The 16,939-nt window shown below is 46.5% G+C and overlaps 1 protein-coding gene across 3 annotated transcripts in view; it reads right to left on the reverse strand.

Moving 5' to 3' along the window:
• Positions 1 to 962: 962 nt before the first annotated feature.
• The window catches only part of LOC142578004 (glutamate receptor ionotropic, delta-2-like), a 100,332-nt gene continuing 84,355 nt past the window's right edge, over positions 963 to 16,939 (reverse strand). For 2 of the 3 annotated variants that reach the window (XM_075687430.1, XM_075687431.1), the window contains 2 exons: positions 10,373 to 10,572; positions 963 to 1,162 (listed from right to left, as the gene is read on the reverse strand). In XM_075687430.1, the coding sequence (XP_075543545.1) occupies positions 990 to 1,162; positions 10,373 to 10,572 (373 nt within the window). In that variant the 3' untranslated portion in view covers positions 963 to 989. The remainder of the gene's footprint in view (positions 1,163 to 10,372; positions 10,573 to 16,939) is intronic. The other variant, XM_075687432.1, reaches the window with a different exon arrangement.

Genomic DNA, 16,939 nt, shown 5'->3' on the forward strand with positions numbered 1-16,939 from the left:
CGGCTTAGCGCCTATGTGCGGATAATCAGTAAAACAGTCCAGCGTCGTGAAATACGAGAGATCAGAGAAAGCGTTTGCGAAGTCCCGAATACATACGTACCCGTGTGAATCAAAGGTTTACAGGGGGTGCACATTAGGAGCAGTTGTTGGAGGAGAAGCCGAAGTAAGGGTTGGTTGCGGTTGCCGTATTCGCAGGCAGATATTTTTTTTTATCCAAGTCCACGATGCACTGGTGGGGAAGTGCATCGAGAAATCTCTCACGACAGCTTCTTTTACGAGTTCGCGATTGGCGGTACCAATTGCTGCAAAACTTTCGGCGGCTATCCCTGGCGGCATGGCAGACAGAACTTGGCTAAACTTCTGCCTGGGCAGCGAAACACTGGTGATATCGAACTCGCACTTTTTTTAGCAAGCTAGAAGGGAGGGCCCATGGGCCTGAACATGGGAACATTGAAGGTTTAGGAAGGCACTTAGGGCTATATTCAATCGCAGAATGCCTCCGTCTAGCTGCTTTGGGTAAGCCCTATGGTCTGTCGTTCTGTTATACGCTTTACCGCCCATATTCCAGCTGTTTAGCGCCGAAAATAGTATATTTGCAACTCAATAGCTATTACCGCCAATCTTCATTTTATGCTATTGTTTCTGGATATGGGAATCCATGGCGATTCCTTACCATTGCCGTTTGCGCTGTATGGCCTTCAAACTTATAGACAAAATGTACGGTTTACCTAATATCACCTACCTACACGGGTAAAAAAAACCAGACAGCTCAAGCACGCAGGGCATATTTTCTTGTGGTAAAAATCAGGAACGCAATGTTTACGGGCGCACTGGCGTATACTGCTCTGACTGAGGCAAAGCCAGTGCCTCCTATGTGAAAAAAAAAATCTCTAACACTTAGGTTCCCTGTTGCCAATATACCGTGTATAAAATGACCAGAATAGCAATAAATGCAGGTAAATTAGGGTAATGAACATTTACCGATGCATTCAATACAACTTTCTAGGCTTGGGAACAGACGCAGGTTGCCATGCTTCCACTGTTTCCCCCGATGCCCAGTTTTTCAAAGCTCGGATCTTGTGAAGTCGAATGGGAGGATTGTTCGGGGTGATCAGGTTTATTCCGCGCACCCGGCGTTTTCTTCTGGCCTTTTTCATCGCACCTGGAAGAAAAGAATGTGTAATGATTCGAATGTATTCATATTTTATAATGAAAATGACGGAAATACAATTTCATGGGAATTGCTTTTTTTGATTAACAATTTTTAGCATTAGCGCAGGAGGATAGAAAGACACGTTGGCAACATAATTCACTACCTTCTTTACGTCTCAACCTCCAGGTGTCCGTTCTGTTCTCGTCGGCTGGCGCTAAAATTGTCCTCCAAGTGAGAGTACCAACCTGTCCTACATATAGCAGAGCTTTTGTGCAGCGACTGCCCCCATTTTGCAGTTTGTACATTTCTGGCCGTTATGGGAGGATAATCAATTTGCACCGCTAGGTATGTGCTAGGTGGCTGTTTGGCCGAGCAGACAACTTGTGGCAATGGGTATGCCCCCAATAGGCAGGTGGCTGCTAGCTGGCGTAGCTGAAAACTTGGGTCACTGGGTACGTGCTGGAAGCAACAACTTTGACAGTGAGCATGTGATATTCGCATGTATCCATTTTTGGGTCAATCCCCCGGAATGGATGTTGCAGGGCGAGACGAAGTGACACAAATTTATTGTTGTGGGTCATCCGAAGAAACTTCCCGCCACAGGTGCGAAAGCGATGGACGGTGCCTAGCGGTAGCCTAGCGCAGTCACTATGCTCCTAAGGAGGATGCAGATCTACAACAGCAGGTGAAGTTACGACCGGCAGAAAAAGGAGAGCAAGCTCTCGCTTAGAAAAACATCAAGATTTGTTCAGGCACCATTTTTTTAGAGTGGAGCAGCTAAAACGACGCTGGCTTTCTCTTGACGTCAGCAGATTCACCAAGCTGGAGGCGAGAGAGCTGGGAGAGAGTGGAAGTAGAGTACAAAAATAGCATCGGGCCGCATAGCGACGCAACGAGGGTGGGTGGAGCTTAGCGGGGGAGAAGGGGTCGCACGGCAGGAACATAGGTGGTGTGATGTCATTGCTCTGATAAAAACCCGCGCGCTCGCTCTGACTCTCCTCTTTCTCAGAGTGGAAAAAATTAAGCGTGGCTTTCCTACCAGAAACACCGGAGTCCACCGGAGCTGAGGGAAGTTCAGCAAAAGTGCGCTGTTTGGCACTACTTTACTGGCCTCCCCCTGCTTCGCAGGTCTCTGGTGTTTGTGATAGCAGAGCCACGCATAACATTTCTTTGTGTCTAACCTCAAACCGTACGGAACTGAAAATAATACATCAGTATTTTACAAAATTCTGCATACCAAAATCTCCGAGCTTTTTAGCATATTGCCACCTCAAATGCTCTAAGAACTTTACAGCCGCAAGAAAAATGCTTCAGAAATGATATTTCGTACACATAGTCAACTTGTGAGAACAGAAATAAACAAATCCAGAGATCGCAATATTTGCAACGACAGCTGTTAAGAGAAATTCGACGCGCCTGTTGTTTTTTGTAGCTTCCGTTGGATCGCTGCCGTTTAGTCTGTACAAGTGAAGTTTCAAGAGAATATTGCAGTTAAGTGCTAACTAGAGGGGAAAACGTGCAAAAGGAGCTCATGCATAGCAGACACAATGCAAATCCTCGTCTCTGATTTCACGTGGCTCTTTCGGCCGTTGTAGTGGTAGGTCATTCGTACGACGGTGGTCGAACTTGGCCAAAAGTAGTCGGGGACAAGCGCTGACAGAAAGGGGGCACGATTTCGAGCAACCATGGCGAGCGGTGGGCAGAGGGGGAGGTGTGTCGCAGCGCATGAGCTCTCGCGAAACTGAGTGGCGAGGTGAGGCGGGAAAAAGCCGAAGCGGTAGGGGCACACAGTCGATTCAGCATCTCGCTAACCCGTTCGTTGCGGGAAGATGTGGAGTCGGCGCTTGCTCTCTGGTAAGCCATGTAATGTAGAAGAAGGAGAAACGGTGAGAGAGAAGGGAAAGAAGGTACTTTGTCATAACGAATTCTCTCAGTTTTAATAAAGATTTGACGCAGTAGTGGACAGGGTAGGAACCTGCGTTGCGCACCTCACCCGCGTGATTTTAGCGAGAACCATGTGCTTGGATGTCATCGAAATATGCGCGTACGGCGACAGGCACGTCAGCGTAGCCAGCTTTTTCCACGGAAGACGGTTCGCTTTTCCGGGTGAGCACTGATCCCTTGTTCAGAACGCTCACGAACACGACGTTTTGCTATTTGTGGTATAACGTAACCGTGTACCACCAGCATGAGTGAGCAAGCCCGAAAATGTGAGAGTCCGATATAGATTTTTCATCAAACAATGCAACTCGAACAGAAAAACAGTGGACACCAGCAACAAGTATTACAGCACGTGGCAAAAATGTGCGCCGGCATTCTCGGAGGCGAGGTTGGAAACGGCAAACCGGCATGTTTATGATGGTTCGTCATCTGCAAGCGCTCAAGCCTGGAGAGCAATACTTGGTCACAAGGGATTGACGAGGCTATGAATATGCGCTTGTACCTATGAGGCACAGCGAAAACCTGGCTTTACTTTATAGGCGAGCGCGAAAAACACGTAGAGAAATGAATGAGGGAATACACAGCACTACTTCCTACTGAATTTATTGCAGAAGAATACCTGCATATAAAGATTCATCACTCATAACCCCTGTGCATGGGTCAGAAAACATTTAATACCCAGATGTCTAACACCATTGTCCTTCGAGATGATGCCCAAGCCACACACTGATAAAAACACACGCCCACGCAGAGAACAACGCTGAGAAAACAATATATAAAAGACAATGTAGCAAAAACAAGGCACATCCTCAAAAGGTTAGAATATCGACAAAATTTTATAAAAGACAAATAACACACTGAAAAACTAAATATGATTCCCTCGGCAACAAAAAAGCTAGAACAGCAAGTAAAAGTAGGGTAAAAGTAGAAACATCAGAGAGTCAGGGCATGTGTAAAATCTCTAAGAATAGGAAATCGTCAGGCGGAAAACAATCAAGATAATAATGGTATAAATGTGTGTACTGCATCACTTAGTGTTGCAGGCAAACTCTCACCAGGGGAAGTTCCTCTCGATGGCCACATAGCCTTCCTTGATCTTGGCCAACACTTCACCCCATAGCACGTTTGCTGGATGTGAGCCCCTCGGTCAAAGAAATGCCTTCTTCCCTTCAACTTTAACCACTTTAAGTGAAACGTGCCGTTGCACTTATTGCCATGAAGAACGTACTCTTGAGGTCGTGGCCTCATCGAGTAGAGCAAAGCCTTGCATCACAAATCAAGAGAGTGGGAGTAGTTGAGCTTCCTGAATAATTTTTATGCAACCTTGCGGAAACCTTGTTGCGAGAACTACGAAGCAAAAATGCTGTGCTAAGGTAGAATACCGATAGGGCATAAACCGCCATAATCCCATTTGTGCGAAATGTCACACAGGATTAAGAAGGCTGTGGGACGGGCCGTAGTTGCGGCCGTGTTCGCAGCCTCTCCCCCTCCCCCAACCCCCACCCAATCTATGTTTTCTCTATAAATATGTAACACGAGTGGCGAATGGCCTAAAGGCGGCAGCAAAACCACTCCAAGAATTTTGTGTCCTGGAAATGCGGCGCTGTCTACAATGTGCCGCTTTATTGTGCACGTGTTTACAGTCGTCAAACAGGCGAATGTATCAATGATTGCTTACAATACTACGCTAACAACTTGAAGTCGGGCAGCAATATGGCTTTCCACTGCGCCACATGCGGATTTTCTCCGTTTTTAGACCAGAATGTTATAATCAGAAGTTATCAAAGTCAGACCACACGAGAAATTGGCGAATCATGGATTTAATGGCTTGGTACGAGTTGCGTCAGCGTACCTTCTGTGTAGCTCTTGAGGAAAGAACTTCATTACCTGCAAGGATAAAGGCAACATCTTTTCCGATTATTCTTTTCATTTTCTCCCCGGTCACTTTTCTCTCGCTAGAGAATTTACAGATGCGATGACTCTCTGGTGCCTCCTTCTTGCATTACCTTTGCTACCTTTTAAACTTTTTTATCCTTGGGGGAAGTATCTTTAGTGTTTAATGACGTTATGTTTACGTTACACATTTTTTATTATTTTATGCTGTTAACGATGTCTTTCTTTCGATCTCTTTTTTTGCTTTTGTTTTCTTTCGTATTATTGTCACAGCGTTCTTCTCCATGTTCTTCTCCACTATGCGTGAGCATGGCCTCGATGAGCAATGATAAAGACTTAGATACATACCCTAGTACTCGCATGACTTGATAATGACATATTCAGCACACCGGCCATTGGCTGAGTCGCTGGAGAGAGTTTCCTGACGTATTTATCCGACAATAAGCTCCACAGCTGGGACAGCACTATATCCTTCAAATACAGTTTCGACCCTCTAGTAGAACGCTTTTTTTTAGAAGAGAACGCTGCTACATGTTGCTGAATCCAGACTATGGGACTCGTCACTCGTGTCACGTGGTGGTGACGTTGAAGAACACAGTAGCAATACTGTGAACGACAAAACTAACTTTTATTGGGCGAACCTGTGCTCACAAAAACAGGCTACACTTTTAGCTCAACGATAGCGGCGAACACGGTCGGCGATCATCGAAAATCTGACCAGCGGGTGAAGCGCGTCGGCTTTTATACATAAGTCGTCGAATGTTCCAGAGTAATCGCTGAAACCCGCGTGCCTTCCAGAAAGTTCTACATTATTCGCGTCACGCACACATGCCTTCAGATTACACAAGGTTCGGTCAGAGACAGCGGATAGAAGCATCGATAACATTCCAGAAAATTCTGATACATGCAGGCGCGCCCTTCGCTGTGCGATAACATTTGTTAGGCGGTAAAACGTGTCGTCCGATAAAGACAACCAAGTACACGTGTCAATGCCCCCCTCTTAAAAAGCATCGACCCGATGCTGCACACAAACGAAAGCAATAAAGAAGCACTCGTAGCAAAGAAAACAACAAAATAAGGAAAGTTCGTCAGCGTGCGTAAAAGGGTTTAAGACATACCACGTGGACCACTTCAGATCGTGCGCGGCGCCGCTGTGAATGCGAAATGCCGTCTGGCACGACATCATAGTCCAGTGCGCCAATACGTCGGATGACCTTGTAGGGTCCGAATAGCGTCGCAATAGTTTCTCACTCAGTCCTCGTCGGCGTATCGGGGTCCATACCCAAACACGGTCACCGGGCTGGTACTCGAGGAAGCGTCGTCGGAGGTTGTAGTGTCGGCTGTCGGTACGCTGCTGGTTCTTGATCCGTAGGCGGGCGAGCTGTCGCGTTTCTTCGGCGATAGGTAGCGATGTCAAGGTTCTCCTCGTCAGTGACGCGAAGCAGCATGGCGTCGAGCGTCGTCGTCGGGTTCCTGCCGTAAACCAGCTTAAACGGCGTGATCTGTGTTATTTGTTGCACTGCCGTGTTGTAAGCAAAGGTTACATAGGGCAGGACCACGTCCCACGTCTTGTGCTCGACGTCGACGTACATTGCTAGCATGTCGGCGAGGGCCTTCTTCAGGCGCTCCGTGAGACCAATCGTTCGCGGATGGTAGGCAGTTATCCTCCTGTGGCTTTTCTGGCTATATTGCATAATGGCTTGGGTGAGCTCTGCTGTAAAAGCCGTTCCTCTGTCGGTGATGAGGACTTGTGGGGCACCATGTCGCAGCAGGATGTTCTCGACGAGAAATTTCGCCACTTCGGCTGCGCTGCCTCTTGGTGCAACTTTAGTTACAGCGAAGTGGGTGAGATAGTCCGTCGTCACGACGATCCACTTATTCCCGGATGTTGACGTCGGAAACCGCCTCAACAAATCCATCCCAATCTGCTGGAAGGTCGACGAGGAGGTTCGATTCGCTGTAGTAACCATGCTGGCCTTGTCGGTGGTGTCTTGCGTCGTCGACAGTCTCGGCATGTCTTGACGCAACGGGCGACGTCGGCGGTCAGACGCGGCCAGTAATACCTTTCCTGTATCCTTGACAGCGTCCGGGAAAATCCGAGGTGCCCAGCGGTTGGATCGTCGTGTAAGGCGTGCAGTACTTTTGGACTCAGCGCTCACGGTACAACAGGAAGGTAGCTGGCGCGGACTGGTGAGAAGTTCTTTTTCACGAGCAGGTTGTTTTGTAGCGTGAACGAAGACAACCCGCGCTTAAATGTCCTAGGGACAACGTCGGTATTCCCTTGCAAATACTTGACGAGGCCTTTTAGCTCCGGGTCTGCTCGTTGCTGTTTAGTGAAGTCTTCCGCGCTTATTATCCCAAGGAAGGCGTCGTCGTCCTCGTCGTCTTGCGGCGGGGGATCGATGGGGGCGCGTGATAAGCAGTCGGCGTCGGAGTGTTTTCTTCCGGACTTGTATATTACCGTGACGTCATATTCTTGTAGTCTGAGGCTCCCCCACGCCAGCCGTCCTGAAGGGTCGTTTAAGTTAGCTAGCCAACACAACGCGTGATGGTCGCTGACGACTTTGAATGGCCTGCCATAGAGGTAAGGGTGGAATTTCGCTGTAGCCCAAATGATGGCGAGGCATTCCTTTTCAGTCGTAGAGCAATTGCCTTCCTCTTTTGACAGCGACCGGCTAGCATACGATATAATCCGTTCAAGTCCTTTTCTCTCGACTAGGACAGCACCGAGGCCCAGGCTACTGGCGTCAGTGTGGATTTCAGTATCGGCGTCCACGTCGAAGTGTGCAAGTACCGGCGGCGACTGTATGCGTCGTTTGAGTTCTTGTAATGCGTCGGCCTGCGGCGTTTCCCCACTTTAACGCGACATAACATTTCGTTAGATGTGTTAGCGGTTCCGCGATGCGTGAAAAGTCCTTGATAAAGCGCCTATACTAGGCACACATGTCAAGGAACCTGCGCACTGCCTTCTTGTTGATTGGCTGCGGGAACTTTGTGATGGCAGCTGTCTTCTGCGGGTCGGGGCGTACCCCAGATTTGCTGATGACGTGGCCTAAGAATAGAAGCTCATGGTAAGCGAAGCGGTACTTTTCCGGCTTCAGAGTGAGCCCTGATGACCTTATGGCCTCTAGTACTGTCGCAAGCTGCCTCAGGTGATCGTCGAAATTTTCGGCGAAGACGACGACGTCATCCAAGTAAACGAGACAGGTCTGCCACTTCAATCTTGCTAAAACCGTGTCCATCACGCACTGGAACGTTGCAGGCGCCGAGGCGGTCTTTTCGCGATCCCTTTCGTCGACTTCTATTCGCCAGTAGCCAGACTTCGACATAAATCCAAGTCTCCCCGTGATTAAGCGGCAACAGCTGAGAAGTCTGCTTCGACGATACAAAGACTGCTTTTCGACGTCATTGAGGATTCGACAAACACCAGTCGCAAAGCATTGCATAATAATCTGAGAGTGCGCTCGACCACTCCGCCAGAGCCCTTACCGAGTTCCGACGCGAGAACGCGAAGCTATAAGACAAACAAGTACACGTGTCAATGTACCGGACGCCCTGGACAAGCCGTGATCCATGCCCGCACTTACCCAGCACCTCCACCAAATGTCACGTGATGGTGACGTTGAAGAACACAGTAGCAATGCTGTGAAAGACAAAACTAGCTTTTATTGGGTGAACCTGCGCCCACAAAAACAGGCTACACTTATAACGGCAAACACGGTCGGCGATCGTCGAAAATCTGACGAGCGGGTCAAGCGTGTCGGCTTTTATACATCAGTCGTCGAATGTTCCAGAGAAATCGCTGGGACACGCGTGCCTTCCACAAAGATCTATATTATTCGCGTCGCGCACACATGCGATCAGATTACACAAGGTTCGGCCAGAGACAGCGGATAGAAGCATCGATTACAGTCCAGAAGCTTCCCATACATGCAGGCGCGTCCTGCGCTGTGCGATAACATTTGTTAGGCTGCAAAACGTGTCGCCCGATAAAGACAAACAAGTACACGTGTCACTCGTACCTCTGATTATATTAAGACTGCCTAAGAGCATGCAGCTCGACGTCCGAACTACGAACGCCACATAAAATTGACGACTTGCTTAAAAATTTAAAGATTTACGCACTTTGCAGCATCAAGAGAGTGCTCCTAACGGCCGACAACATCAACTACACATATCACACACTGCTATTTGGCATCATTACATACACGATTCATTGGCATGTATGCAATCCCATACATTAAATCCTACGAACCCTTACCCCACTAACGAGCTTTGGGAGAGAGCCTTGGCCAGCTCCGACCTCGAGGATCAGCAACGGCTGATTGCGAGGGCCCAGGACGCGGCCCGAGCTCAAGGCATTCTGGAATGAGGACGCCTCTCCAAAGCTGCATTTACCTAATAAAAATGTTTATTCTCTCTTTCTCTTTTGAGAATAGGCCAGCCCTTGCAAACGTTTGAGGATTTTTTTATTCTGATGTAAGTTGATTAAAATGGTCGCCTTCTTTGAGGTTTGCATGTGTCAGGTGTTTTGAGATGAGTTCTGCACTAAAGTAACAAATTCGTAAGATGTGCCTAGAAATCACATTCCGACAAAGTTCTTGCTATTCAGCACAATGTACCAACAGAGCCTCTAGAAAATCCGGTAGCCAGAATGAGAAGGTATGTCGTTTTTGCAATCAAATCATGTGACGTCTCATCCGATAGTTGCGTCTCTGTGAAGACGGCTTAGCTTTTTTTTTGTTATTCGCACACTGATCGGTCGACAGGTTTTTCTAAATCTACAAGCGTACGGGACTTATAACACCTGTGAAGGCTTCCTAACCTCTCGCTCCTTTCACCACCTAGCGTCCTGTGTCCTTCTATTTATCAATTTTTTTTATTTTCCTTCGGCCGCCTTACTATTCTCCCGCTCTTGTTCCCTCGTGTTGAAAACCACTCCCAGAGCCTTCAAACACCCCCGCTCATTTTATTTTCACTCTCTCTCTCTCTTTACAGCCAGTCGCCACCGATAACAACCACAGTGACATCACTCCACCAATGCGTTAAAACTAACCTGCTGAGGATAACGAGGCTGCGTTTGATGAAGGTTGGCACTTAGTTGGCCAGCCTTATTGAGGCACCTTATCTTGTTTATAATCGTTATACGAGGTATGAAAAAATGGGGCAGGGGAAAAAAGCACTCCAGCAAAATAATGGCTACATCGGTCGAGGCGTGGTGCTCTTTTGGTTGCTCGGTGTAATACTTCGTAGTCGAATGGATCAGTAACTCGAGCTGCAAGTGCGCCACGAAAGCTCTTTCGCGAGACATTGTGATCCATCCTAACCTCGTGCTCGAGGAGGTATTAATATAGAATCACTTAAAAAAGGTGTGCCACTTTGTACCGGCAATATGAAGCTCGCCAATGAAGACAGCGATGGCGAATCCGATACAGATTAGGAACATGGTGAAGACAGATTGTATCTCGAAGAGAGAAAGTGGGCTGTAGGTGTCCTCGTGGTCCGCCAGCAAACAAGACCGCCAGTCACCGAGCTGCGTTTCTAGCCATGCTTTCAGTACACCGCTTTCAGTAAGCCAGCTGACCCTGTAAGAAGAAATGGAATGAATGAGTGAAGAAATAACTCATGAAACTATAGTCGTGTTCTCTAAAACCGAAACCCAGAAGTCAACAACATTTCTGGGCACTGTTTGGTGTAGTTGTACCTGCATGTTTCATTCGTCTTCGTTTTTGGTGCCATCGCGGTTATGATAAACGCCACAAAGGTGGAACTAGAAAGATCTTAGCATTCAAAAGGTGAACGATTGTACGTGTCACTCACATCATTATTACATTCGCAGACGCCATTAAACATGTACAATATTTCATCAAAATGTACAGAAATGCAGTGCTTTCGATGAAAAAAAAGTCATATGCGTGTCCTCGAATGATTTGGCTTGTTACGGGTTGATTATGTTCTGCCATGGACAGCTCGCGGAGTTTTTTTTTTTGTACGAACGCAGTCACTGACGCTAAATAAATCGCACTGAAATTATTGCCGAGCTTGTTTCTGCTTGCTGCTCAATTTTGGTTGTCCGTTAATGACATCTGTTCATGTGCATACATTACAAAAGCCTTGAGTGCAGGTAAATATATGACCAAATAGCCGGACCTACAGTGAAATACCGGAGCAAATATCATTTATATAGATAAGAAACAAAAGCGATCCTATGACTGATCCTCGGGGCACGCCAGAGGACACATCTACTTCAAGGGATGTTATGCCATTAAGCACAACTTTCTGTTTTCTTAAATTTACGTATTCTTTTTATCCATTTAGCAACCGTACTGTTTATATTATACATTTCAAATTTTTACATAAGCAAAGTGTGAGGGACAACATCGAACGCCTCCTTGAAATCTAGAAACAAACTGTCAACAGAAAAACCCTTATCCAAAGCTGTTGCTAAATCATGCGTCAACTCCAGCAACAGTGTTGTACAGGAAAATCCACTACAAAATCCATGCTGGTGGGGGCTGGGCAAAGAGCACACGTTCATGCGGCTCATAACATTACTGTAAAGCACATGCTCAAATACCTTACATGCAACGCTAGTAACCGAGATAGGCCGGTAATTCAAGACACTACTTCGCGGTCCACCGTTAGGCACAGGGACAACATTGGCAAGTTTACAGTCATCTGGTAAACAGATTTCTAGTGAAGATTTAGTAAACATTACGCAAAGATATTTGGAAAGTTCGCGTGTGCACAAAGAAAGCAGTGCCGGTGACAAAGCATCAGGCCCAGTTGCTTCAGACGCATGCAATATTTTGAGAGCGGCCTCTATTCCGCGTTGGCCGATCATGATATCGTCCATGGGCTCACCCATGGGTGGAACGCGCCACAGTATTTTGAGTGTCAACACGAGCAGCATAGACGGAACTGAAAAACGAGATAATGCACTCGGCTTTTTCAATGACGTTGTGGATGGTAGCACCGTTGCTATCAAGGGCCGGTATTGATAATACATCTTTACTGTTCATTTTAAAAAAATTGCCACAGCTTTTCGCTTTTTTCTGTATACGCAAGTAGAACGTGCTAAAGTACTTATCTTTGGGTGTCTGCATAGCTGCCTTCTTCTCTACAGCTTTGTTTTAGAGTTTATCTGTAAGGTTGAGCGAAGCGTTTTTCTAACGTAAAGTGCGCTCTCTGCCTAGCCTTGCATTTCACTTGTCGCTAACACCGCGGGTTACTTTTGCTGCGCTGCGCAGTCATAACCCATGATGGCACATATCTCTCACCCATCTCGAGCAACTTGTTGTTAAATACTTTCCATAGCTCTTCCATATTCATGAATTCAGCCTGTGTCTCAAATACATCATAGTAGGATTCTAGAGCCAGGGTCATATCACTGACACGTGCTTCTTGATAGTTGTAGATACGCCGTGGACCACTGCTAGCAGCTCTCACATACTGCAAATTCATATCACACAATACAGCTTGGTGGTCGCTTATCCTCAGCAGCACTATTGTAGGACGCATTGCATCGGGCATGTTAGTGAAAAATAATTCTAAAACATTTTTTGCTCTTGTGGGCTCTAGAACTGATTGTGTTAACTCGAAGGGGCGACATTTCTTCAACATTTCTTTACTTGACTGGCTGCATGCGCTGGAACTGGGATCTGCTAGAGACCAGACGATTTCTGGAAGATGAAAATCACCGCCTATAACTAGATAATCGGTGCTCACTGTTTCCATTGCGGCGGTAAGCTCACCTAGAATATAATTTTGCTTCCTGGTGGGCAATAGCACGAACATACCGATAATGACCTACCATTCTTCAATCTAATCTCTACTCACAACACTTCTCTTTGACTGCATTCAATATCAATTTCCCAGGAGCACATTGTCGCATCCACTAAAATAAAGACTCCTGCCCCGAAACCATTTCGGTCCTTACGGTAACAAACAAAGCCCCTGGGAAATACTTCAATATCCTCAACGTCAGCGTAAAGCCGGGAATGAGATTCAAGAACGACAGTTGGTCAAGACATATCAACGACGCTAAAAAATTCGCTTTTATTTCGTGTGCTTCTGCAATTCACAATAAGAAAAGGAAGCACCGACCCATCCGCTTTCACTTCCTGTCAGTCTACTTGCACAACTTTGTCCAGGGATTCATCATAGGCGTATTTCACCTTATTTATATAAAGAGTAGTGAATTTGAGGCTTACTTTGTCAGCCTTCACTTGATTCGCCTTAGCATAATCCCACAATCGTTTCTGCTTTTTGCGCACGCTCTTTGAAAAGTCCTCTGAAATACTAATATCTGAGTCCTTTAATTTCCTTGCGCTTAATAACGCTGCCTGCTTTTCCTTAAACGAAATGAACTTGACCATTATTGACCGGTTTTCATTAGGTTTGTGCCTTCCAAGACGATGTGTTCTCTCTATTGATACGTTTTCACATTGAAGCTTCGACTGACAAATTTCTAAGGTACGTTCCTCAGCATTTTCGTACGTTTCGCGCTCATCATCTTTCACACTATAAAAAATTAAATTGCACCTCCTACTGCGGTTTTCAAGGTCATCAACCTTATCTACAAGCACCTGCAGTTGAACTTGCTGCATTTCGCAAATCTGTTTGCATCCCTTGACGAGGCTCTGCAGTTCTTCTAGTTTAGTAAGCGTTGTTTCTCATTTAGTCATAGGTTCGTTGAGGTCCGATGTGGCCGAGTTACTTCCGGCTCGGTATTTTTCAATAGCACGCAGTTTTTCTTTAATTTCCTTTTGTCCGTCTAAAAGCTGTTTAAGAACTGTATCATCGTGGCTGGGTTCATCTCCATGTCACCCCATACAAGTAACAACTAAAAGTAAAATGCGAAAAGGCGTAGCAGCCTTAACCGATAACGCCTACAGGACAGAGGCTGAAAGCGACAGGCATGAGCTCTTACACTCGCAAAAAGCACTCGGGGTGGTACCGGTAGAATGAGAATAGAATAAGCATCGCACATAGCGTTCTGACTGACCTGCCCAAAGAAGAGCATTCGCGTTAGCGACGCAGCCATAGCCCTGCCAGTACCACGCCCCATAGACAGACAGAGGTCCCACTGTATTAGTAGGCTGTCTAGGCGATAAGCGACGTTCCAAGGTCCGTTGACTGGTATCGGAGAAAGTCCAAGAGTAGCGGTGGGTGACCGTAGCGATGGTGTCCGCTATACCGATGTTGGCTGTAGAGAGCTCACGGGCCTTAATATTTAGGGCGGGAAACGAAAGTTTTGCAAAATGCCATTTTGCGTTTCCGTCAAGATGACGAAACATCACGTGGAGCTGCAAATTTTACCGCTTATTGCATTTTTAGTCCTTCGTAGCTACATTGTGATATTAGCTCTTCAGAAAGAAAGTTAGCGGTAGCGTACAGAAGCCATTTCAATGCATCTGCAATTTCGCGAATATGTGGTGGCGATCCAAGATGGGTGCCATGTCAGCTTGGTGATTGGCCGAAGGAATATGGCGTGGGGAGCGTCACAGGAAGGGCCGTTTCGTAAACGTCAATTTGAATTTGCATGACATTACGCTAGGACGTCATTGCAGAGATTTTACGCCATAATTTTTGGTGCGACGAGCCTTGCGAAGTATGCTAATGAGCATAATTCCATTCCACAGTTGTAGGGGGGGTTGCATACAATACCAGGGAATATCTGTTCTATGACGCCGCGCATGAGACGGCTCAACTTCAAATCATGCATGTTGGGATCCGCGGGCCAAATAAATCAGAGATGTCCTCGGTAAATATGCAAACGCTTTCCGTTGGGCTTTCTTTCTTGGGCAACTGGAGAAGGCATTGGCCTATATCTTGGCCATCAGTAATACCGAAGGTACGCTGAAACCGAAGACAAAAGTCGCACGTTGGAAAATATGACTCGTAGTTTTGAAACCCCGTCCTTGCGCTGTTTTCAAGATCGAAGAACACGTTGGAAAACTTCTAGTCGCGACGCCACTTCTTGATCTTAGCTACGAGTCTGTATTGGTTCAGCCAGTCTTTGATGCCTTCATACATGTCACCGTGGAAGCTGGTGGAGAGCAGAGTGTTTTGAACAGTCACCTTTGTTGCACTTGCAAGTGCCCTTTCCTGATTCATTGGGGTCTCCGACGAAGTTCCTTGCAAGATACTGAATATCGGGCACAGACCTTGCAAGCGGCAGCTTGAGCGTTGTACAAGTGTCTCGACGCGTGGATGACGTCTTGAAAGGCTGTATGTAGGGCTCGCAGGAGTCGTCCGAATCATTCGCCGATTATGCGATACCCAGCACCTCTACCAGTGTCACGGCTCAGTGTAAACAAGAGCGGGTGGAGAGAGAGAGAGAAACAACTTTATTGATCCATAATGAAAATCAGTGCATTAAGTACCTGATGAGGTGGCTCCCTCTTCACGGGTTCCATATGCTTCCAGGGCCGCCTAGCCCCTGTGGTTCAGTCGGAGCTGGTCTTCCAGGACGGGGCTGGAGAGCAAGACCTCCAATTCTTCGTCAATGGATAGTAGAGGGTTAGTAGTTAGTTAGACGAGGGACGTATTTTATGGAGGCAATTATAAAAAGGACTCATTTCAGGCTCCTTCTTCTCTAGCACCTTGCTCGCACTCTCGAGGTCGTCGTCTCCGCCTTCCGCGTGGTTGGGTCTAGATACAGACGCGGCAATATGTAACGCGTTGTTTTCTGTTTTCACTGTGGGATAGTTTTCCAATTACTTTTCGCAGCTTTTTCCTTTACCAAACTTCACAAGAAAATATTTTGGCAGTCAGTAAAAAAAAGTCATGTAAAGTCATGTAAAATTTCTTTGCTTGAATTCATTGTTTTACCTGTGAGTGCTGCACTGTCAAATATTATGAATACAATTAACATTCTCGAGGCCTTGGTGGTGGTTGTTACCTGAGGATAAGGATTTCACACATACTTTATAAGAGTAAGCCATCAAACGCAAACAAATGCCAGGAAGAATTATTACGCAACAGACGAAGCAAATCCTAGAAATGGCTCTGGTAGCACCCTTCCTGTTCCTTCTATAGCGAAGCTGTTAGCCTCAAGTTGGTCGGAGTCTTTGTGTCCGTCAGAAAAAAAAAGATTGAACCGAAAAAGAAGTATATATCTCCTTTGGAATCAGGCACACAACACACAGCTGAGTATTCATTTCAACAATGAAAAGCATAAAACAAGCGTCAAAATCACATGATGGATAGTAAGGCCCGTGTGAACCATCCGAGGTACGTGTCTCTCCCCCCATGTTTACCGGTAAAGATTAAGGCTGTATAAGCTGCTCCACCGGGAAAGTGGAGACAGTAGTGCACGAATCAGTGAGTGATGTCGCCAAACTTGATATATAAAAGGGAGACCCATCTAGCCATTCATTCCGTTCATTTCAAGACAGCTATAGGTAGACCACGCGAAGTTAACACTCCAGACGAGCAGAGGGAACGAGATGAACGTCGAAGAGCGCAAAATCGTAATGCTCCGCAACGGTGTCATGCTAAGAATAGGCCGAACAATAAAGCATTTCATAGCCCCATCGACTGCATTTGAGTGTGGTTCTCTAACAGCTTCATTGGCCATCCACTTTCGCAGAGTCTTGATGGCGAGTCAAATTTTTTCTCTGCTCTTCTTCATAATTTTTTCTTCTTTAAGTTCTACAAAATACCTTGTAGGTACCAACTCGCCCAGGAAGCAGCAAGCAGCTACTGTTCGGAACACATTTTTCTTAAATTGAGACATGATGCTAAAGCACAGTCTGCTAAGTTTGCCTCCAGTGATGAAATGGATCAATGGTGTGAGATGCCCACTATATATTAAGTTTTCTTAGATATCGAAAATTTCACGGCAGGAAAGATTGCCTGTGGTGTAGAGCACGTGCACCTAATGGAAAGTTTAGATTGAATTTTCAGCCGTTGGAGCCAAACTTCACCGCGCTGACATTAGATTGC

This window comes from Dermacentor variabilis, chromosome 4 (genome assembly GCF_050947875.1).
Source record: "Dermacentor variabilis isolate Ectoservices chromosome 4, ASM5094787v1, whole genome shotgun sequence".
Taxonomy (NCBI): domain Eukaryota; kingdom Metazoa; phylum Arthropoda; class Arachnida; order Ixodida; family Ixodidae; genus Dermacentor; species Dermacentor variabilis.